General features: G+C 58.6%; 3 protein-coding genes across 5 annotated transcripts in view; 1 reads left to right on the top strand and 2 right to left on the bottom strand.

Moving 5' to 3' along the window:
• The window catches only part of TMEM63C (transmembrane protein 63C), a 52,361-nt gene extending 45,638 nt beyond the window's left edge, over window positions 1-6,723 (top strand). For both annotated transcript variants that reach the window (XM_075531452.1, XM_075531451.1), the window contains exons 21-23: window positions 184-287; window positions 1,594-1,662; window positions 4,014-6,723. In XM_075531452.1, coding sequence (XP_075387567.1) covers window positions 184-287; window positions 1,594-1,662; window positions 4,014-4,211 — 371 coding nt within the window. In that variant the 3' untranslated portion in view covers window positions 4,212-6,723. The remainder of the gene's footprint in view (window positions 1-183; window positions 288-1,593; window positions 1,663-4,013) is intronic.
• A 4,555-nt stretch (window positions 6,724-11,278) lies between these two features.
• Window positions 11,279-16,814, bottom strand: NGB (neuroglobin). Its single transcript, XM_075530941.1, has 4 exons — window positions 16,612-16,814; window positions 14,997-15,108; window positions 14,256-14,375; window positions 11,279-12,920 (listed from the first exon to the last, which is right to left on the bottom strand). Exons 1-4 carry the CDS (start codon window positions 16,698-16,700, stop codon window positions 12,786-12,788), a joined length of 456 nt encoding a protein of 151 aa, XP_075387056.1. The 5' UTR covers window positions 16,701-16,814; the 3' UTR covers window positions 11,279-12,785.
• Window positions 16,815-20,787: 3,973 nt separating this feature from the next.
• The window catches only part of POMT2 (protein O-mannosyltransferase 2), a 42,284-nt gene continuing 35,754 nt past the window's right edge, over window positions 20,788-27,317 (bottom strand). The window contains exons 16-21 of one of the 2 annotated variants that reach the window (XM_075530621.1): window positions 24,885-24,956; window positions 24,589-24,648; window positions 24,395-24,500; window positions 23,518-23,658; window positions 23,298-23,421; window positions 20,788-22,834 (exon numbers count right to left, since the gene is read on the bottom strand). In XM_075530621.1, the coding sequence (XP_075386736.1) occupies window positions 22,729-22,834; window positions 23,298-23,421; window positions 23,518-23,658; window positions 24,395-24,500; window positions 24,589-24,648; window positions 24,885-24,956 (609 nt within the window). In that variant the 3' untranslated portion in view covers window positions 20,788-22,728. Of the gene's footprint in view, window positions 22,835-23,297; window positions 23,422-23,517; window positions 23,659-24,394; window positions 24,501-24,588; window positions 24,649-24,884; window positions 24,957-27,317 lie in introns of those variants that run through there. The other variant, XR_012779666.1, reaches the window with a different exon arrangement.

Genomic DNA, 27,317 nt, shown 5'->3' with positions numbered 1-27,317 from the left:
GTTTTTTTTGTGGTCCACAAGATGCCCGGTTCTAAACTTATCAGACCAAACAGAGGTATGCCGCCCTAAGAACGAGGAAGAAAGCAAGGCAGGTCTCTCGGCCTCAGGCTGAGCAGGTCTGCAGCCCTCGGCGGGCTGGAGGCTCCTCAAGGAGCACGCTGACAGGCCCCCTCTCCTTGGCAGGCTCGGTCCACAGCATCACCTTCTTCTCCATCTCCACCCTCCTCGTCTCCATCATCATCGCCTGCTTCAGCACTCTCGTCGGGAGGTTCCGGAAGGAATCTGAGGTGAGTGCCCAGCCGGCTTGTCCTCCACTGGCTTGCCCTGCCCTTGGGGCAGGATGGGGGGCAGGGAGGGGGCACAGCTCCCGGACGTGTTTCTGACCTGGACACCTGCAGCGGCACAGAGAGGGACAGTCCTCTCCCTTCGGAGAATGGGCCGTGTGGGCACTGGCTCCCAGCCCGGCGCTACATGGGGCGGGCATGTCCAGAAGACAGCTGTCCACCCTCTCCCCTCTGACAGGTCCTCCCAACAGTGGCCTGTAGGCCTGTGCCCCACTGAGCTATGACCGCCATGCCCTCCCCCTATCCCACCCCGCCCACTTCAAGGGGTGGACAGTCAGGAGAGAGAGGGTGGAGCCAAGGAGGACCCTGGAGCCTGATCATTCCTGCCTTTAGAAATCCCAGCTGTCTGGTTTAGAAGTGGGGCCCAGCTCCCCAACCCCCCAGGGACTCCTTTGTCTCTGGCCCTGGGGCTTGGCCAATCAACAGGCCACCCGGGAGAAGAGACCAAGCCTTGCCACTTGGTGTCGTGCCAGCTGGGTTTCAGCTGGCATTGCCTGCAGTGGGTGTCTGATGAGATGCCCGAAATGGTTGTCAGTGCACCCAGACAGCATTTAAGTTCTCAGGGCTACCTAATTATGTGTTGAATTTCTTTGTATGCTCGCCAGCAGGTTTCTGCTCATGTTAGTGAATTGTTTCCTGTGTAAGTGAGTTTATCTAAAGAAAAAGAAAGCAATTTAAAATTATGATATCCCCCAGGGGTAGCATGAAGTGAGATAGAAAGTTCAGGTGGACAGCCCTGAACCTGGCTGGGACCGTGGGACCAGGTGGCAGCATCACTTTGTCACCTGGCCTGAGTGTCTCGCTAGAGAAGGGACTGGACAGATGACCCCTCTGGCCTGTCTTCCTACTCCAGTGGGGTCATGGGATTGGGCCAGCGTCCACTCTAGAAAAGAGGGTGGCAGGGGGACTGGACTGTCCAGGTTGGAGACTCGTTCTAGATGCAGAGGGGACGTCTCCGAGGACAAACAGCACCGGGTCCAGCCAAGGCTTTTCCTGCAGTCAAGGCTGACCTGTGTTGGAGCTTCAGCCCAATTCTGCTGACCTGCCCCAGGATGGCCCTTGGGGACGTAACATTCTGGAAGGGGCTCCCTAGCATCGTACCCTCTCCTCAGCTGTGTCACCTGGAAGTGAATTGAGCTCCAGAGTGGCTAGAGGCTCCTCTGTGGGTGTAGGGAGGGGACGAAGGGCCGGTGTCCCCCTTCTCGGATCGCCCCACGCACACACGCACCCTGACTCTCTCCCTCTGCAGCCTGAGGAAGATGTCCAGACGGTCTTCGACCTGGAGCCCAGCAGCTCCTCGTCCACGCCCACCTCCCTCGTGAGTCACCGCTTCACCCTGGGACAGGGCAGGAGGGGGGTGGGCTACTGCAGCGGTAGTGTGTGCACACCCTGGGTGTTGGTGGGGGGTGCCCCCCCACAGCGCCCTCCTCTGACGCAGCAGGACTTGGCCCAGGTCACATTGCTGCCGTGGCCCTGGCTGAAGGGCCGGGAAAACAGAAGATCCACCTCTTACTCGACACTCTCAGAGAGGAGCCACGCGAACGGGATGAGCAAGGCCATATCGAATTCAGTGGTGTAGACAGACAGACAGATGGACGCAGGCTCAGGTCGGAAGGCCGCCGCCCAGGGCCCAGGGGCTGGGCCGGGCGCAGACCGAGCTGCGGGGCGCTATTGGAGGTCTGCACTGCAGGGTAAGGCGAAGAGGCCGCCTCCGGGGAGGTGGCTGAGCAGGCTGGGGAGCACCCAGGGGCTCTGAGATGGTGCCGGGTCCCCTGTGGCCCTGCGCACGGAAGAAGGGCACCTGCCAGGCCTGGGGCTTCCCGGAGGAGGGAGTGAGTGTATTCTCTGCTGCCAGGATGGGGAGAGGGCTCACCCAGGTGGCAGAGGGTGTGTGGAAGAGCATCCCCAGAAGAGGACCTGCCCTGTGCAGAGACCCGGAAGAGACCCTGGATGACTTAGGGAGTTGAAGACCGTGTTCGGGCATGGCACGAATGCAGAGGGCACTAGCTGGTGGCAGAGCCGCCTCTGCTCAGGGGCAGGGTTGGGGGGATGCATCAGAAGCAGATGCTCCGAGAGAATCTGTGGGGCTTTCACCCACTGGGCACCGACACGAGGGGCAAAGCCAAGCTGCAGGTTGTTTACCTCCTGTGGGAAATGCCCCAGTGACCAGTGGTCCCTCAGGGGTCAGAGAAGGGGCTCCGGGAACGGAGGCACTACAAAGGTTTCCATGACCCCCTTCCCATGTGTCCCCTCTGGAATATTGTTAACACTCCTCCCCTGGGATCTTCTTATGAGCTGAACCTTTATGACAAAGCCGCCTGGGAGGGCTTTCTGCCTTACATGGGAGGTGAGGAGACTGAGGTTAGTGAACGTAGATACCCCCACCCCTTCCCCAGGACACTGGATCACAGGGCCCGGGGCAGAGCAGAGTTTGAGTTGGGTCCATTAGACTCCAAAGCTGTGCTTTAAAATCAGTAAACATACATATGGATTTGTAAATCTTTCGATAATCCCAAAATGGCGTCTGAACACTAGCAAATTTTGGGAGGACGTAGATTAGCAAAACTAAGAAATCGATCCCTATTCCCCATATCCAAAGATGATCGGTGGTGTCTCAACGTGGTTCTTCCATACGGAAGTAGATGTCCACAGGCACCAACGTTGACTAAATAGACTGATATCGCACAGTACAAACTATTTTTTAACCTGCTCTTTTTAGTTAGTCTGCATCCATGTACCTGCATCTTCACCTCCTCTAACATCCAGTCATACTCCCATACATCTAGTGGTTCCAGAAAAGTCTTCGTGGCGTATTCAAGCCAAGAGTCAGTCCGGTGCCTGTGCAAGATTAATGCCAGTGCACCTGGCTCTTGAGTCTCTTACGTCACCTTTGCTGGCGACTTCTTAGAGACCAAGTCAGCAGTCCTCCAGCTTTTTCTAGTTGTTTCCTTATGATGTCTTATATCAGGTTCTTCGTCGTTCAGTTAACATCTCCCCCCTTTTGATCAAGGGGAGAGTTGTCTATGGGGTTCATTTGGTGCCTTGCAAATGGATAGCTTTCCAGGGCTCTTCTCTAGGAAAGTTATTCCCTCATCGACTGGGCCTGTTGGGTCCCATGGGATGGAAGGGGCTGGTTGAACAGTAGCGCCTGAGGCTGGATGACCAATGGCCTTTCTCTGTAGTAAAGTCCCGGTTGCTTCCGCCCCGCTGCTCTCCCAGCCATTGCTGTTTGGCAGACCACACGACCAAGACTTCACAGACCGCCTAAACTTTCCACAGTGGCTCACAAGCACTTCCTTGGTGCTCCCCACGTCTCGGACGGAAGGACGGAAGCCGTGTTAGAACGTGCACTAGCTCAGGGATGGGACTTCCTGAACCCAGCTGCCATTCCCTGCTGGGTCCAGCCTGACTTTGGATGAATAGAGCAAGTTGTGAAGCGGACCTACATTAAGGACGGCTGGGAAGCTGCCGATAGCCACAGAAGGATCAAGGCTGCTGGGGAATCGGGCGATTGGAGGGGGCCAGATAGGCAAGGTTGGAGCTCCTAGGTCAGCAGGGAGGCTCTGTGGCTTGGAGGGGCCTGGGGTAACCACGTGAAGGGAAAGGGGGTACCCAGGGCATTGCTCCTCATGGGGCCACGCCCACTCCTCTCCCCTCTGTCCCAAGCAGATGTACGTGGCCACCGTGCTACAAGAGCCAGAGATGAACCTGACCCCAGCCACCTCCCCTGCTCGGCATTCCTACGGCACCATGAACGGCCAGTCGGAAGGCCAAGAAGAGAGTAGCCTGAAGGGATTTGCGGGGGATATGGACTCAGCCCAGCCCCAGGAAGGACTGGAACTGGAGAGCCAGAGCCAGTACCACTGACCGGGACCCGGGGCCTCCACCTGGCACCTCCAAGAGTGGCGACTAGGGCAGGGTCTGGCAGGAGGATGGCCAGAGCCCCGTACTACCTCCTACAGATGGTGTAGAGATGTCTACCCCCCCTGGCCATGAAGATCTTCTAGAACAGGAGGACCGGGCAGCCAGATGGACCCTGGGTTGGGCTGGGCTGGAGGACACTGACAGCCACCAAGTCTTGGGAGAGGCAGCTGAAACATTGGGCACAGAGACTGAATGTTGGGGTTCCCCTGCCTGGGTGGAGGGGATGTCAAGATGGAGACGGTGTGTGGAAGGGAGAAGCCAGAAAAAGTCCACTGGAGGCTCTCCAGGGTCTGCACCATCCCCTCCAGCTGCCTTCCGAGGAGCTTCTGCAGCTCGGTGCCCCCACCGCTAGCCCCCCTTCTCCGGCTGTCTGTAGAAGCCCAGAAATAGGCACTGTGCTCAGCTCCCAGCCATGCCCTCGGACCAGGCTGCCCTGCATGGGGGTCTGGGAGGGAAGGCCCCAGAACAGCACAGCCAGGGGCTGTGCCATCAAGACTCTCCATGACCGCAGAGCTGAGAGGAGGTGACTGAGGTGCCCAAGCCTTCTCCTAGCCCACTGCCTGTCTGTTTCCTGGGCAGGGACAGACGTCCCTCTTTTCCATCCTTGAGAGAGGAGTGGGCCTTGGTCACCCAGGAGACCCATGTGGATTTGAGTGAAGGGCACCTTTGCTAGCTTGGCTAGTTACTGTGAGAAGACGGGGAGGGGTGGAGGCAAAGGCACGGAAGAAGGTCTCCTCCCCAAGTTCTGGGTGTTGGGCAACTAACATGCCTCCATAGGCCCCAAGGTTTAATAAGCGGGCCCGCAAGGCCCAGTCCTGGCCACGGAGAGTTTCTGCCTAGCGCCCACCTAAGTACCTAGGCTTTCAGTGGGGTCAAAGATGGGAGGAGGGTAACGGGGTGGAACCCATGCTTCCAACTGAAGGCATTGGCCACTCCCCACCAAACCCCCAGCTCCAAGGGAGGGCCCTTCGTCCCCTCTCTGGCTGCCTGCAACCTGCACTGAAGAAGACTTCAGAGGCCTTCAGCCTAACCCTGCCTCAGACACTACACAGATGCTGCCCCCGGCTGGCCCAGCCCAGCCCTGCCTTGAGAGGACGATCGATTGGGAGGGGCCTGTGTCCTCCTTGGTAAAGCCCTTCTGGGCCACCACCCCCAGGCCTGCAGGAGCCGAATCCAGGTCAAGAGCACCTGCAACACCTAGCGTCTTTACCACAGGTAGGGCACTCCAGGCCTTTGAGGGCAAGTGCTCTTTGGGTGCTGCTCATAGTCCAGCAGGGGAGGACTTGGGGGCGGTTCGCTGGACTGAAGTAAGCCAGCATGCGCTGAGCTGGACAGGACCTGTGCGTGTCAAAGCCTGCCTGGGCTCCCTCCTCCAAGGCTGGAGTCCCTGCAGCCCACCTACTGAAGGCAGGAACCCAAGGCTTGCCTCACCTGACTGGTTCCCCCCATGGCACAGGCCCTGAGGACCCAGAAACTTGATCCTTGGCACCCCATCCCTGCACCACCTTTGCCTGAATCCTGGCCCCGAAGCTCCAAGCTTTGCCCCAGGCTGAGGGCCAAACATTGCCATTCTCCGTGTGTGGCCCAGACTTACCCATGGGGGTCTTTCCAGAAAGTTTGGGCCTCTGGGAAGAGGCAGTCTGGCCCACCCATGTCCATGGAGGAATAGGATTATTATAAGCCCAGACTCCACAGGGTCAATAATCTCACCCACCCACCACCAAGAAGCGAAGGTCCTTCCCAAAGCAGAGGGTTCAAGACCCCAGCCAGGAGCTCGACCCAAGCCCTACTGTGCATTGTCTGCTCTGTGTCTCTGGGGAGGGGCTCTTCCCTGGGCACTGCCTGCTGGCTCGCACCCCTAGCCCCACAGCCTGTGGAAGCTGGATTCAGGAAAGGTCTCACGGAACAGCCTACAGGATGGCTGGGAGCACCCCCCTTGGAGTTTGGGTCATGTGCCCACAAGTTTCAAGAAAAGGTGGTGTGAATGTTAGGAATGTCCCAGAGGCCCCTCATGTCTCTACTCATTCTGGAGACACAGGGAAACTAGGGGGGAGCCCCCCCCCCCGCCCAACAGGTCTCAACCGCCCCCAGTCATGGCCAGTCCACCCTTCAGCTCCACCCCCCACCCCCACTCCCTACATGGGCCCTCCCCAGACACTTCATCTCCTACCACGGCACCTACTGGGCCCATGTTGCACTGGGACCCCCCCAGACTAGACCCTCTCTGTGGCCAGGATCGATGTGAGGCCTGTCCCACCTAGGCCCTGCCTAGAGCTCCCTCCCTGGGACTGAACAGCCCCCTGCCTGCCTGCTGCCTGTCCCTCAGCTGCCTCTGGAAGCAAAGTGCCTAGCAAGAACTTTGCCTCCTCTGGGGCCCAGTCAGGGAGTGGGCTTCCTTGGCCACCACCCAGAAAGCAGGTGCCAGAATGACCACCCTCCTTGTTAATGCTATGACTGTGCCTTGAATAAAGAAGTCCTCCCAGCCTCGGTGGGCGTCTTCCTCCGCGCTCCACTGGCTCCTGCTCCCCAGGGTTAGGCCCCTGGGGTCAGAGCTGCCACAGCCAGGGTTCCTCATGCCCGTGCCTGTGCCTGGCCCCCATAGTGCTACTTGGCAGTCCAGACAGCGCCCTCCCTCTTCTCCCCGCTCCCTCCCACTGTGGGTCCCTCTGGGCTGTAGCTGGTCTCACCTTCAGGCCTGCTCAGCCCCCCACCCTCAGCACGGCTCCAAGTTCCAGGGTTGACTTTGGTCAGCCCCGGGTTCAGCTCAACTCGGAGGAGAAGTCTCAGGCGGGGTAGAAAGATTAGGGATGGAGGCGCTTGTCTCCACGGAATGCCAACACGAAACAAAACTTAGCTGGCCAGGCCACACAAAGGGGTTGGAAAGAAATCTGGCACCCAGTAGACACCTCTGCAGAAAATAAGGTCACCTACACACAGGGGAAGGTCAGCTCGGGCACACACTAGGTACCTGCGACGTCACGTCACAGGTGCGACTGGATTTAGCCACCGAGAATGGCCAATACCTGTTTGGTCTCTCTCTCCGGGACTAGATTTCAGCCTCGGTCCTTGGCTCCGCACAAGAAAGATTTCACGCCGAAGCCGGGCTTGTGATCCAAGTGAATTTAATGAAAGTTCAAAGAAGCATCAGGTTTTACGTGGCACCCATAGGATTCCTTTGACCATGCGGCATGGCAGAGACTGCTCAGGGTCACGCAAGGATCTCTCCCCTCCCACGAAGATGACCAGACCGCCCAAGCAAGACAAGCCCCCTCTCCCTCTCGGTCCCTGCCTTTTCAAGGGTTCCCTGGGGAGGCGTTGTGAATGACCCCAGGTCGATCCCATTGGCTGAATTGCAGTCACCTGGCCCAGGTAGGCTGCTCCAGGTGTAACGCCCATCTGGGCCCACCGGCGGGAAAATCCAGCTTTGTCCTTTGCTGGCTCTCCTGGGCATGCGTAAATGGACTTCCCAATTCCCTAGGCTAAGCTACCTAACATACCTATTAGGTTCACCATTAGGTAAACTGAGGCCAGGCCAGAGAGAAGGAAAAGGAGACGTTTATGCTGTGCTCCCGGGCGAGATTCACGGGTTCCAGCAAGGAGCCAGTGAAGTCGCACCTATCTGCGGTGAACAGCAGGTCTTGAAGCTGGTCAGGGGGGTGAACAAGAAGGGAGGGGGCAGGAGCAGCAGCTGCAGGGTCCGTGAAAGTCAGAGGCAAGGTGGTGTCGTGAGCGAGGAGATGGCTCATTGTCCTGGAGTCCTTTTGAAGCTAGCCATCTGGGTCCAATGAGGGCAGGTCAGGCTGTTCTTAATGCCCCCCAACCCGACGGGTGCCTGAGCCAACAATACCCCACACTGGCAGCGGCACTCCTTCCACTGGGTCTTCCAGCCTTGCACGCTGTCCCGAGGTCAGTGTGCTTGCTATCTGAGGGCTCTACTCCCCAAAATGTGCCCCCCGTCATGTGACTCGGACTACAAAAGTGCTGCTGCCACATGAATTCTTCCGGCGTCGAGAAGCAAGAACTGCCGGTGTGCCACCCTACAGCAGGCTGCCGTGGGTCAGAATCCACGTGGTGCACGGGGAGTAACACGTGGGGCCCTGGTGGAGTTGGTGAAGGCTCGAGGGGGCCAACTGCAAGCACCTCCATCTGAACCCACAGCTGCGCCGCAGGGAGCAGGAAAAGACTTTGCAGCAGCCGTGGGGGGCGTTCGCACTTCCAACATGACAGCCAGCACGCAGAACAACGTTACAAGGCACCTGGGAGGGGACGGCTGCCCTGTAGAGCTGGCCCCGGGGGTTCTCAGTGGCGGCTTTTCCAGGAGGGGTCCTGCTCTTCTGCTTAGTTGCATCTTTAGAGTAAATACCAAGCAGAGAGGCAAGACCCCACAGAGTCTGGAATCCTGGCAAAGGCCCCAGGGTCTTCCCTAATGCCAGCTGGTGGGGTGGAGGAAGAGGGCGAAGTGGGAGGGGGAGGCACATTTCTCACCCGTCCTCCCTGCCCCCCAGCCTCCCCGATTTAACAGGCAAGCTGTAGAGAGACCATGGAGACATCTGAACATGGACTGGAGGTTCAGGGTGACAGAGGGGCACTGTGGACCTTGGTAGGGGACAGTGGTTTATATCGGGATGGGGGGGCAAGTATCAGCTGGAAAGCTCACAGAACCTTTCACAGGGGGTCGAACAGGAAGTCTTCAATTTGCTTTAAAAGTTTCTAGCCCAGTGGTGGGAGCCGGGAGGGGGAGGCAGGGACGAGGGGGTTCTTTGGAGACTCACTTTGGGACCCCCTTGGATTTTGAGAGGATTGAAACATTTCCTCATAAAGGGAAGGCATGGCCAGCACTTCCTGCCTTGGAGGCGGGAAGAAGGAAGTGGCCGGTTGGGTCAGCACAGGCTCTGGCCACCTTGACTTTAAGACCATGTTGGTGGGAGGGGGCTGGTCATGCTCTCCTGGGGAGTGAGGAAACCAGGCCGCAGTCAAGTCGGTGATTTTGAAGCGTTTTGCTGTTGATAAAACAGGAGATGGGTACTGTCACGGTGGTGGCTGGAGGAGCAGGGGACTGGACTTTGTATAAAATGGGTGGAGGGGGTGACTTGGTGAGGTGTAGAGGAGGGAGAGAGACTCCCAAGGTCAAGGCCCTGAATAAGGGGATGAGAAAGCTGCATGCACACATGCACACACGCACACACACGCACACCTACCCACCAGTGTGAGGTGGTAATAGGGCCCGCTCAGATTGACCCACGATGTGGGCCAGAGGAGGAGGCCTGCCTGGAGTGGGCCTCATTGCGGGCTGTAGGCAGGACATGGTCATCGAGTCAGCTAGTGGGAGATCACCCAGCAGCGGGGGCCTCTCTCAGCAGAGCCTGTGAAGCCCATGAAAATGCTTTGTCTGCCACTGTGGAAGGGCAGCATCCCTGCCCCTGCCCCCAAACTCCAGGCCATGTCTGCCAGTGCACCCTTGGGAGTCCAGCAACACCCATTGGCACCAGCAGCCCCTCCAACCCCCACAGCCCAGCTTAGGGCTCCCCAGGTACCTCGGAAGCCAGGTTCACCTCGCAACAAAAACCAACCCAACCCACGGCTGTCTCGCCAATTCCCCATGTTACTGAGTCCAGCTGCTACAGAGGGTGTGTGTGTGTGTGTGTGTCTCTTGGCCACCATCTTTATGGAAGATCACCAGGCCGAGGGTGTGTGTGTGTGTGTGTGTGTGTGTGTGTGTGTGTCTTGGCCACCATCTTTATGGAAGATCACCAGGCCTTTCTTCCTAGATGCTGCTGGCTGGGATCCAACTTACCACCTTTAGGGTTGTAGACAAACCCCAAGCCTGCTCAAAGGATGGCATCTTTTGATGCATCTCCCACCCAGCTCCCCTCCCTTCACTGTTTCTCGACCCCATCTCCTCCTGAACACACACACACACACACACTCAGGCTTGCTCTTAAGGGTCACTGTGCATCCCAGTCTAGCCCATTCGGCTCTCCCTCACCAACACACCCAGGGATTGGCACCTGCCCTCCCCGAGGATGTAGACAGCCTCCTTGGAGGCACTGGAAGTCGTCGGTGCCTGTGTTAGAGAAACAAAACCAGGACACTTATGATTTTAAATATATATATATCACGAAGGAATATAACAGCTAATTAGTCCACACAGCAGTACAGAGGGCTCAGTTCACTTCCGTGGAACAATTAATATACTGGAAATCCTTCAAGTCACGAGGGCTGCTGGGTCCAAGGTCAAGGAGGCAGATGGCTGAGTCTTCCCTAGGGCAATGCAGGCAGTCCTGCCACAGACAGCAAACAGCAGAGTGGGTCACCAACAGTCAGCAGCTCAAAAGCTTAGGGAAGCAGGCCCGGAAGGGATATCAAACTCAAGCAATGCAAGACTACAGTATCCGACAGCCTCAAGCTCAAGCAATGTCTACACCAGCAGCGTGGAGAAGCAGGTCTCGAAGGAACCTCAAGCTCTAGCAACATGATCCATGGGTTGGCTCTCCCACTGGTAGTGTAGCTCACAAGTTGAGGCAGAGAACTAGCTAAGCAGCCACACGCTAGTCCGATCACCAGAGAGCAAGAGAGAGACAGGGCTTGCCAAGCCATTTATCTTTGCCCTCTAATCAAACTTCAACCTAATTAATCCCACATGTTCCTATTGGCCAGAGTAGCATAATAAGGCTACCTATCACAGTGGCCAACACTGCTGTTCAGACACCTGACTCATTGCTAACTCTTGAGCCTATCTTGTCCACCAGCCTGGGGGCTCCCAGACCCCCTGACCAGGGACCAGCTTCCACCTCTAGATGAGAATAGGTAAAACTGGCTCTTGTAACAAATAAGCCTCAGATGTATCCTGGCCTAAAACAGCAGCAGTGGGTGTCTCTTTCCTGTGGAGTTCAAAACAGATTATCCGAGATGCAGGCAACCCCCCCCCCCCCCCCACACACACACTCAGAGTGTGATTCAGGGGCCCAGATGCCCTCCCCAGTGACTCTGCCACATTCAACACACGACCCTCCAGGCCACTGTCAGGTCTGCATCAAGCTGGCTGATGGAGGACAGAGCACGGTGGAGCACTTGGGAGTTTGGGGGCCAAGAGTCCATCCTGGAGGAGGCCACCAGTACTTCCACACACACATCCTATTGGCTGGAACTCAGTCACATGGCCTCACCTCACTGCAAAGGAGTCTGGGAAATGTAGTCCAATTGTTCACCCAACTGAAAGTGGAGCTGTTTTGCTGATCTGCCAACCCATGTCTTCTACAAGCCCCTCGCTCCATCCCGGCCCTGGCTGCTGGCAATCCCCAGCCTCTCCCTTCCAGCACCGAGTCTGGCCATGGCTCGCCGGGCCCATCCTTCATTCCCTGTAGCTGCAGCGGGCCTAGGCCAAGTGCTCCAGGAACCATCAGTCCGGGACACAGGCCTGGTTTATTCTTCACGAATCTACACAACCAGAGCAGGGAGCACAGGTAGAGGGGCAGAGGGCATGGATGGCGTGGGCTGAGGCATAACCTGCTGCCTTCTTTTCTACCATGTGTGAGCAGGATGGGGAGGCATGCAAGACCCTGCCCAGGTGGGACTAGGGGGAGGTGTGAAAGAACCTCAGAAATGAAGTCACTGCTCTTCCTCCTCCTCCTCCTCACTTGCCCTCCCCCCACATCCCTGACTGGCTGGCTGGGACCCTGAGCTGTGAGGACAAGTTGCCATGGAGTCGATCCTGACTCATGAAGTCCCCGTGTCAGAGGGGAACCACGCTCCACAGGACTTTTAGAAGCTGATTTCTCGGAAGCAGATTACCAGGCCTTTCCCCTGAGGCGCCTCTGGGTGGGCTTGAATCCCCAGCCTTTTGGCCAGCAGCCGGGCACTTTGTACCACTCAGGGACACCAGCTGTGACCCTACAGAGCGCTTCCACCGGCAGTGCTGAATGGGGGACACAAGTACCTTCCTGGCTGGGGGCCTCGCTCAGCCCCATCACGGATCCAGGCCCCTTCCCCTTCTCTGCAGTTCTCCAACTGCTGCCCCACTCCCTGGAGCCCCCCATGATGGCTAAAGCTGTCCCTTCCCATTTCAGAATACAAATACCCTGGGATAGAAAACACTAGTGGCCCTGGACAGGCAGAGAAAGGAGGACACACACACACACACACACACACACCACCCCCTGCCCCGCAGTGTAGGTGTGGACAGGTAGAAGAGCCCTGTCCTTTCAAAGTCCTGCTTCATCCACCAAGCCTCTGTGGCTTCTGTGCGGGAGAGGAGGGACCCCAGGAAAGAGGAGGCAGGCAGAGAAGAGGCTGGTGGAGGGGGAGGAGGGACCCAGAAGCCCTTTCCTGCAGGAAATGCCGCCCCTGCCTGCCGCTGAGAGGGAAGGGTCTGAGAGCCCAGCCCTGCTCCATCACCTCTCCAGCACGGCTCAAGGGGGTGCACAGGGGGTCTGGGGGAGCCCCAATGACAATGACACAGACTAGCAGACAGACACGCTGACATCGTTCAAGATGGGGGCCGCCGCGACGCGACGCCCCTTACTCGCTGTCCCAGCCTCGGCTCATGGCCTGCACCACGGCCCCATAGAGCTGGCTCCAGGCGATGCGCATGGCTGGTGTGAAGGCCGGACCCAGGCACTTCTCCAGCATGTAGAGCAGGGACTCGCCCACCGTCTGCGGAGGCAAGGAGGGGACTGTCATCCCTGAGGCAGGCCGGAAGCTACGCTCCCTTCCACGGGCCCAGGGCTGGGAAGGAAGGAGCCGTTCTCCTCTCGGGCTCACGGTCCATGTTTTCGGAGTAAAAATCTGCCCAACCTCTGGGTACCCCACGGAGCCCCTCCTCCACAGCACCCTCAAAGTTGCCCCTGGAATAGGGTTGGGGCAAGTCCTTGCCCAAGCCTCATCTGCCAGGCAGCAATCGGGGTGGTCCCGAAGCCAGGTTCTGGGGCCAAGTGGACCTGAGCTCAAATTCCGACTCTACCACTTATAAGCCATGTGACCTTGAGCAAGTTATTTCACCTCGGTGGTCCTTAGCTCCATCAGTAAAAGAGGAAAGCGAGTTACAACTCACGGGCTGTAGGGAGGCTTACGTAGGGCAACCTATGAACACCTCTTAGCAGCTACACACAGGAAGGCTTCCACAAAAAGAGCTCTCGGTTGTTATTCTTGATCATAAACAAATAAGGTTCATTTGTTCTACAGATATTTATTGAATATCCATCAGAGACCAGGCACTATGCTAGTGTTGGGGATAGAGAACAAACAAATTAGTCCCTTTTCCAAGGCCCTTATTTTCTGGACTATGGCAGGCAGTCGAGTCAGTGGCCCTCGATGACCTACAGCTCTTGGGATGCGTGACCTTGAGGATGGTCCTTACACACTGACATTGGTCTCATCCTCAGAACTTAGTTTGGCTAAGAGACCATCCATTAGCAGGAGTCAGACAGACTTGTAGTGAGTACTTGCATGCTGGGACTTGTCCTCTCAGAGCCCCTCTTGGAACTCAGATGTCTGTCTGTCTGTCTGTCTGTCTGTCTGTCTGTCTGTAACAAAGCTCTACTGAATGATGAGGCCACTTGCAGAGACACCCTGAAGGCCATCTCGGATACTCCAGAACCATCTGAACTCTCGGCTGGATACAGGGCCTGAGTGGCTCCAGCTAAGCCAAGTAGAACAGAAGAACCATCCAGCTGAGCCCTGTCATGATTAGAAATCAGAACTTGTTTTTTAAGTCAGTACATTTGGGGATAGTTTTTTATACAGATCAGATCAGCTATTTTCAAGTTCATTGATTTTCTGTGATTCAAAGGGAAGCCATTCCAGAAAAAAGAAAAAAAATAGAGGCTTGGAGTGCCAGCGTCTGCGTACATAGCAAAGAAGTAACAGATACAGGGCCCTGGCCTTGGTCAGCTGAGGCATGAGAATAGAGAACAGGTAGATAGGGATGTGGGGGACTGAGCGGTGCCTCAGGCTGGCAGCTCTGGAGAGGGGATGAGGCCTTTTACCCACCGAGAAGGAGCTGAGCTTTACACCCACAACCCGGTGCTTCTTGCCCAGGCCAGCCAGGTACTCCTCCAGCGAGGCGAGGTCCTCCACATTGGTCACTGCAGCGTCAATCACCAGCATCACCTGCCAAGGCCCAGGCAGCAGTGAAACAGAAAGTCCCAGCCCGTGAGGCCAGGGTAACCCTACCTATTCACACCGACAGCCTAACCAGAGGCAAGAGCAGTCACCGGAACCCTCAGTTAGGGGGTTGGCAGGAGCAGAGATGGTTGGCAACCCTGCCATAGGCAGCAGGCACTTGGCACGTGATAGCGAAACTGCCAGTGTTGTAACCCACGAAGGGATCTCCTCCCCCTGAGGGTCTCAAAGCGTTCGAGAAGCCCATTTCCCAGGAATAAGGAGACACAGGGGGCCCTGTGAGAATCCTCAGCATCTAAGAAAAGGCCAGCCTGATCTTCATGGATGGATGACTCTTCCTGGCCGGGAGAAACACTGCCTATGGGAACCTGGGACCCAGGCTGAGGGCGATGACAAGCTGAGGCCAGCTGCTGAGCACAAGGTACGAGGATGAGCCCCCGGCCAACCCAGAGCGGAAGGAGCAGGTACTCCTGATAGTGCGGGGTGGGGGTGCGGAGTAAGATGAGGCCTCAGGGCAGAAAATAGAAGTAACTTTCCTCCCCCAAGTCCCCACTTCCAGGTCCCAGAGGCCATGCCCATAATGGCCCCAGCCTCCTGCCTTCCCCTCACCTTCCTGATGTGGTCCAGGAACTCTGGGGAGGAGAGGCAGTCCTCCACACTGGAGAACTGGCGGCAGTTGTACTGGAAGAGGGGCAGCAGGTCTGGCTCCAGGTCAAACAGCCTGTGGGGAGGTGCGGGGGAAGGTGTCAGCCCTCCAGAAGCCTGCGAGTCCCGGCTGTCCAGCAGTGGAGTGGGATGGAGCCTGAGCTTGGCCATAAGCTCTGGTGCATCCCTCCGACCTGGCCAGGGCTCTTGGCGTTGCTGCTGCCTCGTCCCCATCCCTGAGTGGCAGCCTGTCAAGAGCCTGTGTCACCAGGTCCCTGACACAGAGTGGTTGGACACCGTCAAATGGGTTCCAACTCACAGTAACGCAATGTAACAGGCTGCAACTGCACCGCAAGGCCTTCTGGGCAGCTGTCTTTATGGGAGCGGATGGCTGGAACTCCCTTGCAGAGCTGCTGAGTGGCCGGGGCCATCAACCTCTGGCTAGCAGCCGGAGATGAACCGGGGCTCCTCTGGACCTAGAGAAGCCCCTCGATTGTAGCCACAGGAAGGGGATTACATAATAGGAACCTGTCTTTCCCTCCACCGGAGCCTCCAACTCTTGGGCCAGAACATCCCCCCAAGCGCCTCAGATTCCCATGACTCGCTGCCAATGGAGTGGATTCCGACTCTGGAAGTCCCTACAGGGCAGGGTAGAACTGCTCCCTCTGGGTTTCTGAGACTTTGAAGAGGGCCAGACGATCTCATCTTGCGCCCTGCAAGGGGAGCCTCGGCTGGGTTCCCATCGCTGCCAATGCTAACAGCTCAGTGTGTGTAGCCCACCAGGGCCGCGTCTCCAGGGAACAATGCTAAAACAGGGTCAGCACAAACTCTGGGGCACCGAGTACTTCCCATGTGGCCAACACCTGTCTCTCCCCACCATCCTAACCCTGCTATCAGGATTTTCCTGAGAAGGTGGGCAGGGGCGCTTGGACTAAGCAGAGAACCAGTTGGAAGCTCCCTGTCACATTTGGGCGTGGGGGGGGGAGTGGAGGGCCACGAGGTGGACTCCGCTCTGACTTGGGAGAGTTTTACAAAAGCCTGGTGGGAAGTTCAGGGCAAGCTCAGGGAGCTGGGGTCCCCTGAACCTCCCAGGCCAGGAAGAGACAGTGTTGTCCTTTGGGGGACTGATGGCGAAGGAGTTCGCAAAAGGTCCCTGAGCTGGGACTGCAGACTGGCCTCCCCCTTTTCTGTGGGGTCTGCTGCTCGCCTGCCTCCCTGGAGGTGAGACGCGGGCGGGCTGGCGTCTGTCCCCCTTGCCTGCAGGTCCCCCTAGTCGTCCCTTTCCTGGGAGGGTCTCCCTTTCTCCTGGAGCAGCCCTCCAGCCCCGTGCGCTCTGGGCCCACGCTCCCCGCGCGGGCTGGGGACACCCCCATCTCCCGCACCGGGCACCCCTGGGGCTTGCGGGAGGCGCAGAGCCGGAAGAGGGCACAGCCGGCCGGGTGCGAGGAGAGCCGCCAGCAAGGACCCCCCGCCGGCCGCCCCCTGGAAGCCCGCAGGGTGCACCCACCGCCCGAGGAAGCGCCCCGGCCGCGAGCCCGCGCCGCTCTGCGGGGGGCGGCTCGCTCCTGGGCCGCCTCACCTGGCGAACAGGACGGTGCCGTGCTCCACGGGGCTGCGGCTCACCACGCGCCAGCTCTGCCGGATCAGCTCGGGCTCCGGGCGCTGCATGGTCGCCGGGACCCTGGCGCGGCTGGGCTCCGGGCGCCCGCGCCGTCCGTCACTGCGAGGGCAGCGCCATCTGCGCGGCGACTCCCCTGCGGGCGCCGCTCCACCCTGGGTCCCGGCCCGAGTGACGACGCGCGCCACTGCCCTTCCGGGGCGCGCTTTCGGGGTCTCCGCTCGGGCGGCCGCTCGCTGCGCCCCGCAGCTCCACCAGCCGCCGTGCCCGCGCTTTAAAGCGACCGCGGCCCCCGCCCCCTCCGTCCATCCACCCGGCGTCTGCGCTCTGCTCCGGCCCGGAGCGAGCCGGGGGCGGGGGCGGGGGGCGTGCGCGCTCCGGAGCTGGGCTGCAATCACGTCGCCACCCCCCACATCTGGACTGGCGTCGCCTCTGGAAACTGGCGGCCATGTCCCGCCTTCCTCGGGGGTTGGAGCGCGGGCGTTAGGAGAAAGCTAGGAGTGTGCCCCCGTCACGGTTCACAGTCGGGGAACCCCGGGTCCCTATGAACCGAAAATGAAACCCCGCCCCGGCAAGCGTTTGGGACCATTGTTGGGGGCTGAAAGGGAGCCCAGTGAGCACCCAGCAGGCCTCCGTGGGAGGAGCACGGGGCAGGCTCCGGCTGCAGAAGTTTAGACTTGAAAACCCTGAGGTCGGCCTGGTCGGGTCCCTCCGAGTTTTGGTTTGAGGGGCTAGAGCAGTGGTTCTCCACTTTCCTAATGCTGAGACCCTTTAATACAGTGCCTCGGGTGGTGGTGACCCCCAACCATCAAATTATTTTCATTCCTACTTCATCACTGTCATTTTGCTACTGTTATGAATCAGGCGACCCCTGTGAAAGGGTCGTTGGCCCCCAGAGGGGTCGCGACCCACAAGTTGAGAAGCACTGGGCTAGAGCCTAGGCGTTGTTGAATTGAAACCATTTCTCTACATGCCCCAGTGGTACGGATGGCTAAGCCCTGGGTTACTAACAGCAAGGTTGGCAGTTCAAGCCCACTAGCTGCTCTGTGGGAGAAAGGTAGCTGTTCTACTGAATCCTATAGGGTCTCCTTGAGTTCTGATTGAGTCCATAAGCCCTGCCCACCTAGAGTAAGGGCCCATAAACCCTTGAGCCAATCTGTCTCTCACAATTTAAAAGTTATTTGAAAGCCATAAATATATTTTTACAAACAAATGAAATCACATCCTTTCAAGTTCACTTTGGAGCCATGGGGTTCTTCCTTCCCCAAAGAACCACATTTGAGTTGGGAGCCACAGTGTACCAACCCCGCGAACTCAAATTGTCGAGTCGATGCCGACTCATAACCACCGACCCTACAGGAGAGGGTAGACCTGCCCCAGTGCATTTCTGAGATGGTGACTCTTTATGGGGCTGTAGTAAAGCCCTGTCTTTCCCCAAGGAACAGCCGGTGGCTTCAAACTGACCTTGAACCACACTACCAGGTCTCCTTTGCTGACCCCCTAGCCTAGAGGTATTTGAATTTGCAGCCCCCTGGCCATCTACTGTGGTAGCCAGGGCTACCTGCGGCTGAGGCTGGGGTGCCTTCTGTCCAAGCTCTGTGTCTGACTGGGACACTGACATAGATTGGAGGCCACTAGGGCTCAGAGCCTTGAGGACAGAACCAAGGCTGCAGCCATTGTTTGGAATCTGTGGGCTGTTCTTATTTCAGCTCCTCCTGGCCAGGTGGGACTTTGGGGGGCAGTAACTGTGAGCCTGTTTCTTTGCCTGGGAATCCAAGACATTAAGCTCTAGCACTCTAATCTTGCATGGTTTTTAAGTGTGCCGTTGGTCACCTGTGTGACATACTCCTCATTGCAAGTTCCTCGGGTCCCGGCCAGCTCTAGTGGTCCATGTGTTGGGAGAGCTGGCCCATTAGTGTCTGAGTTCATCTCTCCTCTGTCCACTTCTCTCTCTGGGCCTGTTTTCCCCTCTGTACGGTAAGGAGGTTCAGTAGTATGATCTCTAGGGGGCTCTCAGAATCAATCTCTTTTGGTTCCAGGCTGAACCTTCTCCTAGCCCTGAATCAGCAGAGCCTTGGCTCTCCCTTTCCCGGCTCCCAACCAAACACAAGGCAAGCAGGAGTTTGGGGTGGCCATGTTCCTGTCTCCCCACATATGAGGTGGTGCCGAGCCAGGAAGGACAGCAAGGCTTTAGGCAGCCAGGAAAGGCTGGTGTCCAAGCAGAAGCACAAAGGGGCGAGGACTATGGGAGACTCATTTAGGTACAAAATGTGCAGCTGATGTCCTGTGGCCCTCCCTCAGCCAGGGGGCAGCCCAGGTCACAGGGAAGGCAAGTGTCTGCTTTTCAGTACTCCGATGTCTAAGGCTCCCTGCAAAGTGTGGGGCTAGTCTAAGCCTTCCATCTCCCCAGGTTACTCTTCTTGACAGTCCAGAAGCCTCCTTAGCGCCCCGCCTGGCTCTAATGAGCCAGATGCCTGAGTGAGGGTCACGGTCAGTACTGTCTTTCCAGGGCCAGAGGGACACACGTGGAGAGGGACATGTGCGGTCCAGCAGAAACGCGAGGGTCTGAACCCACATTTGAGGGGCTGAACTCACCTCCCTGCTTGGCATGTGCCCTAGATGGGACTTGGGCTGGGGGGTTATCATCTAGAACATTCCAGCCCTGTTTAGAGTTAGCATCCACAATGACGAGCTGACATTTACTGAGCATTTGTGTGCCAGACACCTGGCGGGCGGGTCGTCTGCCCTCACCTCTCCATCCTGGGATTCACGGACGAGGGTCGTTTACTCATCTCCAGTGGGACAGTTGAGGAGCCAGAGGTGTGGACACAGCTACTACATGATGAGGCTGGGATTCTACCTGAGGCCTGAGCCTCTGGCCCAGGCCCTAGGCCGCCAGGATCCACTACTTACCTCCCTCCGCTGGACTGCAGTCAAGAGCCGTGCCCACGGTTCAGACCATGGCAAGGTCATGGAGTCTGAGATGCGGGTCGCTGGTGTGCAGAACCAGCCTTCCCACTGAGTTAACTGTGGGGGCTCATTCCTGGCCCGTTGGGGACGTCAGCTTGGTTATGTGCAATGGGTCCAGGTGGGAGTCCTGATATCAGGGGAACTGGGAAATGCCAGTTGGGCTTCTCGCTTCCTGGGAAAGCCCTTGCTAGACCCTCCCAGCACGGCACAAGGGGTGCCATACCAGGGAGCTGCTGCACAGTGGTGGGTAGAGACCCCGGGGGAGGTCCACCTGTTCTCGTGAGGCCTGGACTGCCAAGTTATTCTGAGGGGCTCCCAGTCCAGCAGCTGGGGTGCAGCAGGAAAGAGATCAGCTCAAAGTTGATTCCTGGCCTTACTTACCACTCCTGACAGAATTGACCCTTTTATTGGTAAAATGGAGGGGGGGGGGAATCATTATTGGCTTCACGAGGCTTTCTGAGGATACGTCACCGATGTGGCGGGACTTTGCAAACTGCACGGTGCCACTCAGAGAGCAGTTGGTCCTTTCCCCACTTTCCTGTCCTGTCTTCCCTTCTAAGGACTCGAAGGACGCGGCCCCCAGCCCCCCCATTAGTCGTAAGGGGGTACGTGTGGACAGCTCAGAAGACAGGACTTCACAGGATGGGACTACTCTCCTTTCTGTCCAACACTCAGGCAGCCCACCCCCAAGCCTTCAGGGTAGGTCACCAGGGCCACTCATGCCTCAGTGGACAGCCCTGGACAATGTTTGAAGAAGCTGAAAGAGGGAAAACATCTGCCTTTGGCACAAAGTAGCCCTGGAGGCAGTGCTCCGTGCTCCAAGCACCGGGAAGGCAAGCGAATGGAAGACGCTGCTCTAGAGGGTACAAAGGGCAGCCAGCCGGCTTCTGTGGGGACTGCCCACCATTCTATACCGTGTCCTACTCTGAGCTGGGACCGATGGGTGACAGTGGGTTTGGCTCTCTACAGAGACATTTAAAGCAATCAATCAACGTGAGCTAGCATCGCTCAAGTAACTGTGCGTGGGCGCCTAGGCGAGCCGGCTGCCCGGGCCAGCTCAGAAACGACGAGGTGTCGTGGGAGGGTCTTTTCGGCTCAGAGAGGCCTTTCGGGGAGTCGGAGGGCAAACTGGATTCAATTAAGTACAAGGACAACAGGGGATTCCAAACAAGAGCTATTTATTACAAAATGAACTGGCCTCCGATCTGCGCTGGCAGTGTGCTTGGGAAGCTGGCTGGAGGGTGGGCTCACATTTCTGCTGCTTCCTGGGCCCCTAGTCAGAGCAGCACCCCAACAGCGCCTCCCCCGCCCAGGCACCCAGTGCCTTCCAAGCATCAGAACCTAACTTGGGAGCCCCACGAATGCTCGCGGCCTATCCCCAGAGCAGTTTGCCAGCTGAAGCATGGAGGACGGAGAGGACGCGGGCAGGACTTCCCTCCTCCCATCCATGGAAAGAACAGAGGATACCCTGGTCCCCTCACTACCGTCACATTGATTCCAATTCAGGGACCCTACAGGACAGGGAAAAATGAATTCTGCTGGAGGAGAAACCCACATCTTTCTCCCGTGGAGCAGCTAGTGGTTTCGAACTGCTAACCTTGTGATGGGATGGACAGGAAGCTGCTGAGGGGCTGCTGGCTTCCAGCGAGCTCACGGTGAGAAGTGAGGGGGGCACAGATGGCATCAGCTGCCGCCTGGCTGGCACTGTGGGTCACCTCTCTAGCTCCCGAAGTCCAGCTCCAGCAGAGACCCCAACTGGCTGCCCCCACACAGTCAGAAGCAATCAATCCCACCTGTGGGGAGGAGGGAGGCTGAGCAGAGATACTCCACTTTCCCTTCACCAAATGCAATTAAGCGAGCAGCCCAGAGCAGCAGAGGCAGGACTTCCTGCCGGGGGAAGAAGTCAAAGGGCCGCAGCCCTAGCTAGGGGGTCAACAGGCCTCAGATCTGATTAACCAGCCGGCCTGCGTCTGCATTTCCTCAATTAACATTAATGACAGTCGCTCTGAACTTCAGCTCGGCCCAGAAGCTTCCCTCCCAGCCACCCAGTAAGTACACAGCCTGTCCCTGGGACCAATTTCCAGTCTCCGTGGCAACCGTCTCCCGAAGATGCTCCACAGAGCCCTGACCTTGTCAAGCGTGGTGGGGCTTCGGAGGAGGGGGCAGGGATCAGCCTTTAAGCCCTGAAGCACACAGGCCTGAGACAAAATGTTCTGCCAGGGGTTAGGAGGAGGAGGCAGGCGGCGCAGCTGGTTTGTGCTTGACCCACCATTTCTCAACACCCTTCCCATGTGGAAAGGTAGGGGAAGGCACAGGCTGTCAGAGTGGTAGGGAGAAGACAAACACCCATCCTCAGTGCCGTCGGGCAGACTCCACCTCACGGAGGCCGTGGGGCATTTCCAGGGGCTCGGAGTCGTGGGGCCACAGAGAAGGCAGGGACTGTTCAGTCAGCCCCCCCAGGCTTGCTGGGCAGCGAAGGTCTGTGAGCCCCCAGCCGTCAGAGACTGTGTCTGTCCTGCTCCTCACAGCAGCTCTGGCTCCTCCCAGGCCCGCAACCTCCAAGGGGATCGTCTCACACACACACCCAGCCCCATCCTTTACACGCCACCCCCCGCTGCCACACAAGCCTGCGGGGTGCAGCGGGAGGCCTGGCTCAGGGCGGCTGCCCTCCCTCGGGCCGTGCTGCCTGCCTGTGGGAAGGAGGCTCTGGACTGGGCGAGACCCCGGGTGACCCTCTTAGGGGTCAGAGAACCTTTGAGGATCTTTCTTACAAACCAAAACCAAAGCCCTGCGAAGAGATTCCCCAAAAATGAGTGCAGCTCTGGCCCGTTTCTCAGTTTATGACAGTCAGCTGCCCACCATCACATGGCCCCCACGCACAGGCATGTGGACACACGCGCCCTCACACACTCATTCCCCGCACAGGGGCCCGGGACTCGTGAGGGCGCGTCCTGGGCTGTGGCATGGTCTGGCTGCCGTCCTCACGGCGCTGACCCCGGCCTGGGGCCTGGCTCACAGCAGACTTGCTCAGGTCGCTGGCTGGGCAGCCTACTCCAGTCGGCTGGCTCCATGGCTTCGGGTGGCCCTGGGACCCAGGGGGCAGTCCTCTCAGAAGTCCCAAGATTCCAGCCACCGCAGTCCTGCCATTGGACTGAGGGGGTTCTGCGCTAGGGGGCCCACCATCCCGTAAGCCAGAGGGTGGAAGAGGTAGAAGCTGTGGGAGAGAGGGGGGGCAGCGTTGGCTCTCAGGCCCCCCGTGCAGCCCGCCTGCTGGGGCTCAGCGGCTTCAATCTCACAGTGCGTCCTGGTGCCCACCCGCTGCCCACGGGGAGGCTGCCTTCAGCGAGCCCAGGCAGTGCTTCATGACAGAACCAGCGAGAACACTGCACACAGCTCTGGGTCTGGAGGGGGGGGAGCATGGCTTACTGGCCCCACTGCACTGCTCCCCAAGGTCACCGAGGCCTGGCCCTGGTATTCAGCAGCTCACTCAGGGGTCTGTGGGTTGCAGGGAGAGGGGACCATGTCTTCCTTCCAGCGACTCTTAGTTGGTCCTGCCCAGGCTCTCTCCCTCCCCCTCAGCTGAGCAGCCTCTCTGGGGAGGGCCCCGGCTCTGTATGTTCTAAGAGCACAGGGGCGGGGTCACATACAGCAGGTGCAGTGGGGTGGGGCTTGCTCACCTGTAGGCAGTTCCCAGGAGCAGACTCAGGATCCCTCCTATGTGGATGCTCCTAGCCAGGGAAGAGGAGCAGCAGGAGGCCAGACGCCAGGCACAGAGCCTCAGCAGCGTGTCCCACAGAATCCCTGTGGAGAGAAGCGAGACCCCCAGGCCGTCTGTCGGAGCAGAGCAGATTCGAGCCTGCCCTCCATGGACCCCATTGGCCAGCGGGGGGCACTCACCAGTCAACATGCTGGAGAAAAGCACGGCTGGGAAGTAATGGTGGAAGTAGAGGATGCGGCCCATCAGGAAGAACGGGAAGTAGTGGAGCGCCCAGCCCAGCAGGACCTGGCCACCGCCCTGGAGCAGGACCTGGGACAGCCCTGGGCCCAAGCAGCACAGGGCCGTCAGGGGACAAGGGGCAGAGGCCCTGGGTGTTGGCCCAGCTCTGCCCTTCCCTCGTCTGTCCCAGCATGCTCCACCTGCAGTAACTCGGGCAGGCCAACGGGTGAGGGCTCGGCACCAACGACAGCCCCAAAGCAGCCGGCCCTACAGACCCCAAATCCTGGACACCCCACAGCAGCTGCCCTCATGCCTGCCGGCCCTGCCGCCACATGGACTCATGCAGCGGCATACGGGGGCAGCAGTGAAGGGGAGGGCTGGGAGGATGGCTGGTCAGATGGAGTCCAAGCAAGTCCTCAGGTGCTGTGACCTGGGCTGAGCCACTCACACCCGGTGCTCTGGATCCCTCTGCTCCCGGAGACCAGGGTCACTGACAAGGAAGGGGCCGAGGAGGACAGACGGACAACCCTGAATGTGGCCCAGTGGTTACGATGGGGCCTCTGAGGCCCTGTTCTCCCTAGTAGCCAAAGGTCTCAGACAAGTCCTGACCCTCGCTGTGCCCCATTTCCTGATCCATAAAGATCCATAAACTGGGCTAACAATGCCTTACGCTCTCTGCTGGGTTGCTGGGAGGCTGGGGGTGGGCGGGGGTAACCTAGCACAGGGTAATTTGTTAAGGTTCAAAGGTAAAGGAGAAGGGTACGGGGCAGTCAAGGCAGAGATGCCCCCTCCACAGGCTTGCTGCCGCCCCCAGCCCCAGGTGGCGCAGGCCCTGACCTTGGACCTCAGCAGGCAGGCACACCCCTCTCTGCACAGCCAGGACGAGGATGCTGCCCAAGAGCAGGTAGATGGCAATGCTCACCAGGTTCAGCCACCAGACCACCTGCACAGGAAGCAGGGCAGGGGTGAGGGGCCCGCAGCCCTCTCCGACCACACCAGCCAGACCCAGGGCAGCTGTGCAGGGCACTCACCGGGTTGCCCAGCAGGTAGACCCGAAAGTCTGTGTCGTTGATCCCTGAGAAGCGCAGGCCCTGTGGGCAGAGAGCACGCTGCTGACCCAGGCTCGGCTCACCCAGGCTGCTCAGTCTGAAGGCAGCCTCCTCCCCACCGGGAGACTGGGGTAGAGGCTCGGAAGGAGCCAATTCACCTTGAGCTCTCTGGGAAGGCTGGGTCAGAACCAGAACACAGAGACCCTTCCCTCCTCCCCGACCCATGCCCAGTGGTCTCCTCTGGTCTGTTTTCCAGGAGGAGCCGCCTCAGGCCCTACCTGGTAGTTGATGGGCCAGTGCCAGGGCTTAGAGGTGAAGTCATTGTCCTTGGGCTTGAGGCCGTTGTTCCCCTGCGAGTGAGTGACAGGAAGGAACTCAGGGCAGAGCCTGCAGGCCAGGTGTCTAGAGCGGCCCTTCTCCCCCACCCTCGGTGAGCCTGCAGCCTGCTCGCTCACTGCCTTCAGCCAAGCAGCCCCATCTCCTACCAGAGGCCAGTCTTCACAGCCCTGCTGAGATGAGAGAGTAGCTACAAAGGGACGACGAGGGGCCACCCCCTTGGCACACGGCACAAACTGTGGTCCCATCCTCCAGGCCAAGGGCAAGCAGGTGTGAGCCTGGATGAGGAAAAGGGTGCTAGGCCAGTGTGCCCCAGCCACTGTTTCCTCCACGAATCACACCCTGTTACAGGATCGGGTCTGTAGGGCACCTTACTGTCAGTATCAAGGGTAAGAATGTCTGCCGTCCAAGAACAAATGCACCCCCACCCCTGCAGAGAACACCCACCCACATCTACCTGAAAGCCCCGGCGCCACTCTAACCCAGCAGCCAGCACAGCCAGCAGCCAGACTGCTGGGAACCAGCAGCTCTGTGCTATAACAAGGATGGGGGCATGGAGCACGGGGTTAGCCCTGTCATCTAGACACCCTAAGAAGACATGTCCCTTGAGGTGGTCAGGGATTCTGACTCACAGCACTATCTCGGCCTTGGGGCTGGGGGGCTGTCTTCACCCCCGGCTCTACTCTCGGCAGATTTTGCCAAACCCCCGCTGGGCGGCAGAACTGGCCTAGATTGAGAACCGCTGAACTAACTCAGGAAGATCCAGGTCTGGTGAAGTAAACCACACCTCACTGCTTCACTAATCCAATTCCGAGGGGTTAGGAATACTGGGGGGAGGGGGCTGTTTTACACGAAAAGAGAACAGAATTTTCTGGTAAACTTGAAGTGCTAGGCTGCTTCTCTGGGTGAAAGGTGCAGCGGTCAGAACCACACGGGTCAGTGGCACAGCCGCATGGCTGCAGGGCCTCGGGAGGAAGGGGAAGCACCCTGCATCACGGGAGAGGGTGCCGAGGGAAATCCAGCCCCCGCACCCATCCAGCGAGGTCCACACTCCACAGCTCACAGAGGCCTCGTGCTCCTCCCTCCCTCTCTATGGCGGCTAGAGAAGCCCGGCTCCGATGCTGAAACCCCCAGCAAAGGAGGAAGCCCCAACCCCCCAGGGTGCTTCACATCTAGAGCGGCTCCTTCAGCTCACCCCAACGGGACATCTGGCCTTCCCCGCCTCTGTCCTCGGGGCCCACTGCTGAGCTCTCTCCCTCCTGACCCCAACGGCTTACAGGAACAAGTCCCTCGGGTGCCTCTTCCTCTTTGCCATGCCTCTTAGACCATGAAAGGGGAACGAAATGAAACTCTTCAGGCTTCGTCTTTTCCCAGATTCTACTGCCTTCATGGCCGACAGTGGGATGTTTAGAGGAGCAGGGTCCCCAGGCCACTGTGATGGCTACAAGCAGACAGGCAGACCTGTGGCCCAGAGCCTGCTTAGCACCCAGCCATCCCTCTGCAGAGGAGAATGCCGGCGTGTCACTGTGCGGTTTCACCCGGGAAGCTGGTCAGCTGTTTACTGAGTATGCCGGCTGACGAAGGTTGGCTCACTGCGGTGGGGCAGGAAGGGCTGCCTCGCCTCCCCGCAGACTCAGGGGAAGACCCAGTGCTTCTCACACATCTTCCCCACGGACAGTGGGCTTCCTAAGTCAGATGCGGGCTTCTCCCAAATCCCCAAGTCAGAATTTTCCTGTGAATTTAAGCTAGTGGACAACTTGAATTTTTTCCTCTCCCAGTCGGTGCTGCTCAGCTCCTGGACAACAGCGGGGTACCCACAATGGGCCTCAGCCATGTGCCAAAGTGCAGGCAGGCCTGGGGGCAGGGTGGGCTCAGTGCTGGGTTCCACGGGGCATGAGGAGAGCCCCATGGGTCTGCCGCTGCTGCTGCTGCAGAGTGGATTCTGACTCACAGGGACCCCAAAGATCAGGGGGCAACTGCCCCATCAGGTGTCCCAGACAGTCATCATTTTGGGAAAGATCACCAGGCCTTTCTCCCACTGAGCTCTGGGTTGGCGGCCAAGTGCTTCCCCACTGCAACACCAGGGGGTCCTTAGCCTAGCTTCTAACAAGCTGTTACCAGGCAGAATTCAGAGCATGTTTCCTGCTGGGCAACCCTGAGCACTGGGACTTTCAGGAGCTCCACCCCCTGAACCAATGGGAAGATCAGGAGTGCAGTGGTGACTAGCCGTGGCCCTCAAAGTCTGCTGCCCCAACTTTGAAGCCTGGGTCCACCTCTGTACCTCAGTACCCCCTTCCACCAACTGGGATAGCCTGATCTTCACTGGCTGGACGAGCGGTAAATGAAGGGATGGGTGCACAGTGCTCAGGGCAGCA

This window comes from Tenrec ecaudatus, chromosome 14 (genome assembly GCF_050624435.1).
Source record: "Tenrec ecaudatus isolate mTenEca1 chromosome 14, mTenEca1.hap1, whole genome shotgun sequence".
NCBI classification, from domain to species: domain Eukaryota; kingdom Metazoa; phylum Chordata; class Mammalia; order Afrosoricida; family Tenrecidae; genus Tenrec; species Tenrec ecaudatus.
The sequence above is the reverse complement of the archived record's forward strand: the minus strand, read 5'-3'. Positions and strand labels throughout refer to the sequence as shown.

Excerpts from the sequence above, each read along its gene's own strand:
- NGB (XM_075530941.1), bottom strand. The coding sequence starts at position 16,700 with ATGCAGCGCCCGGAGCCCGAGCTGATCCGGCAGAGCTGGCGCGTGGTG. Across the intron at positions 15,109-16,611 it reads GGCACCGTCCTGTTCGCCAG|GCTGTTTGACCTGGAGCCAG; the intron begins GTGAGGCGGCCC and ends ACCTCCCCACAG. Across the intron at positions 14,376-14,996 it reads TCCTGGACCACATCAGGAAG|GTGATGCTGGTGATTGACGC; the intron begins GTGAGGGGAAGG and ends GGGCCTTGGCAG.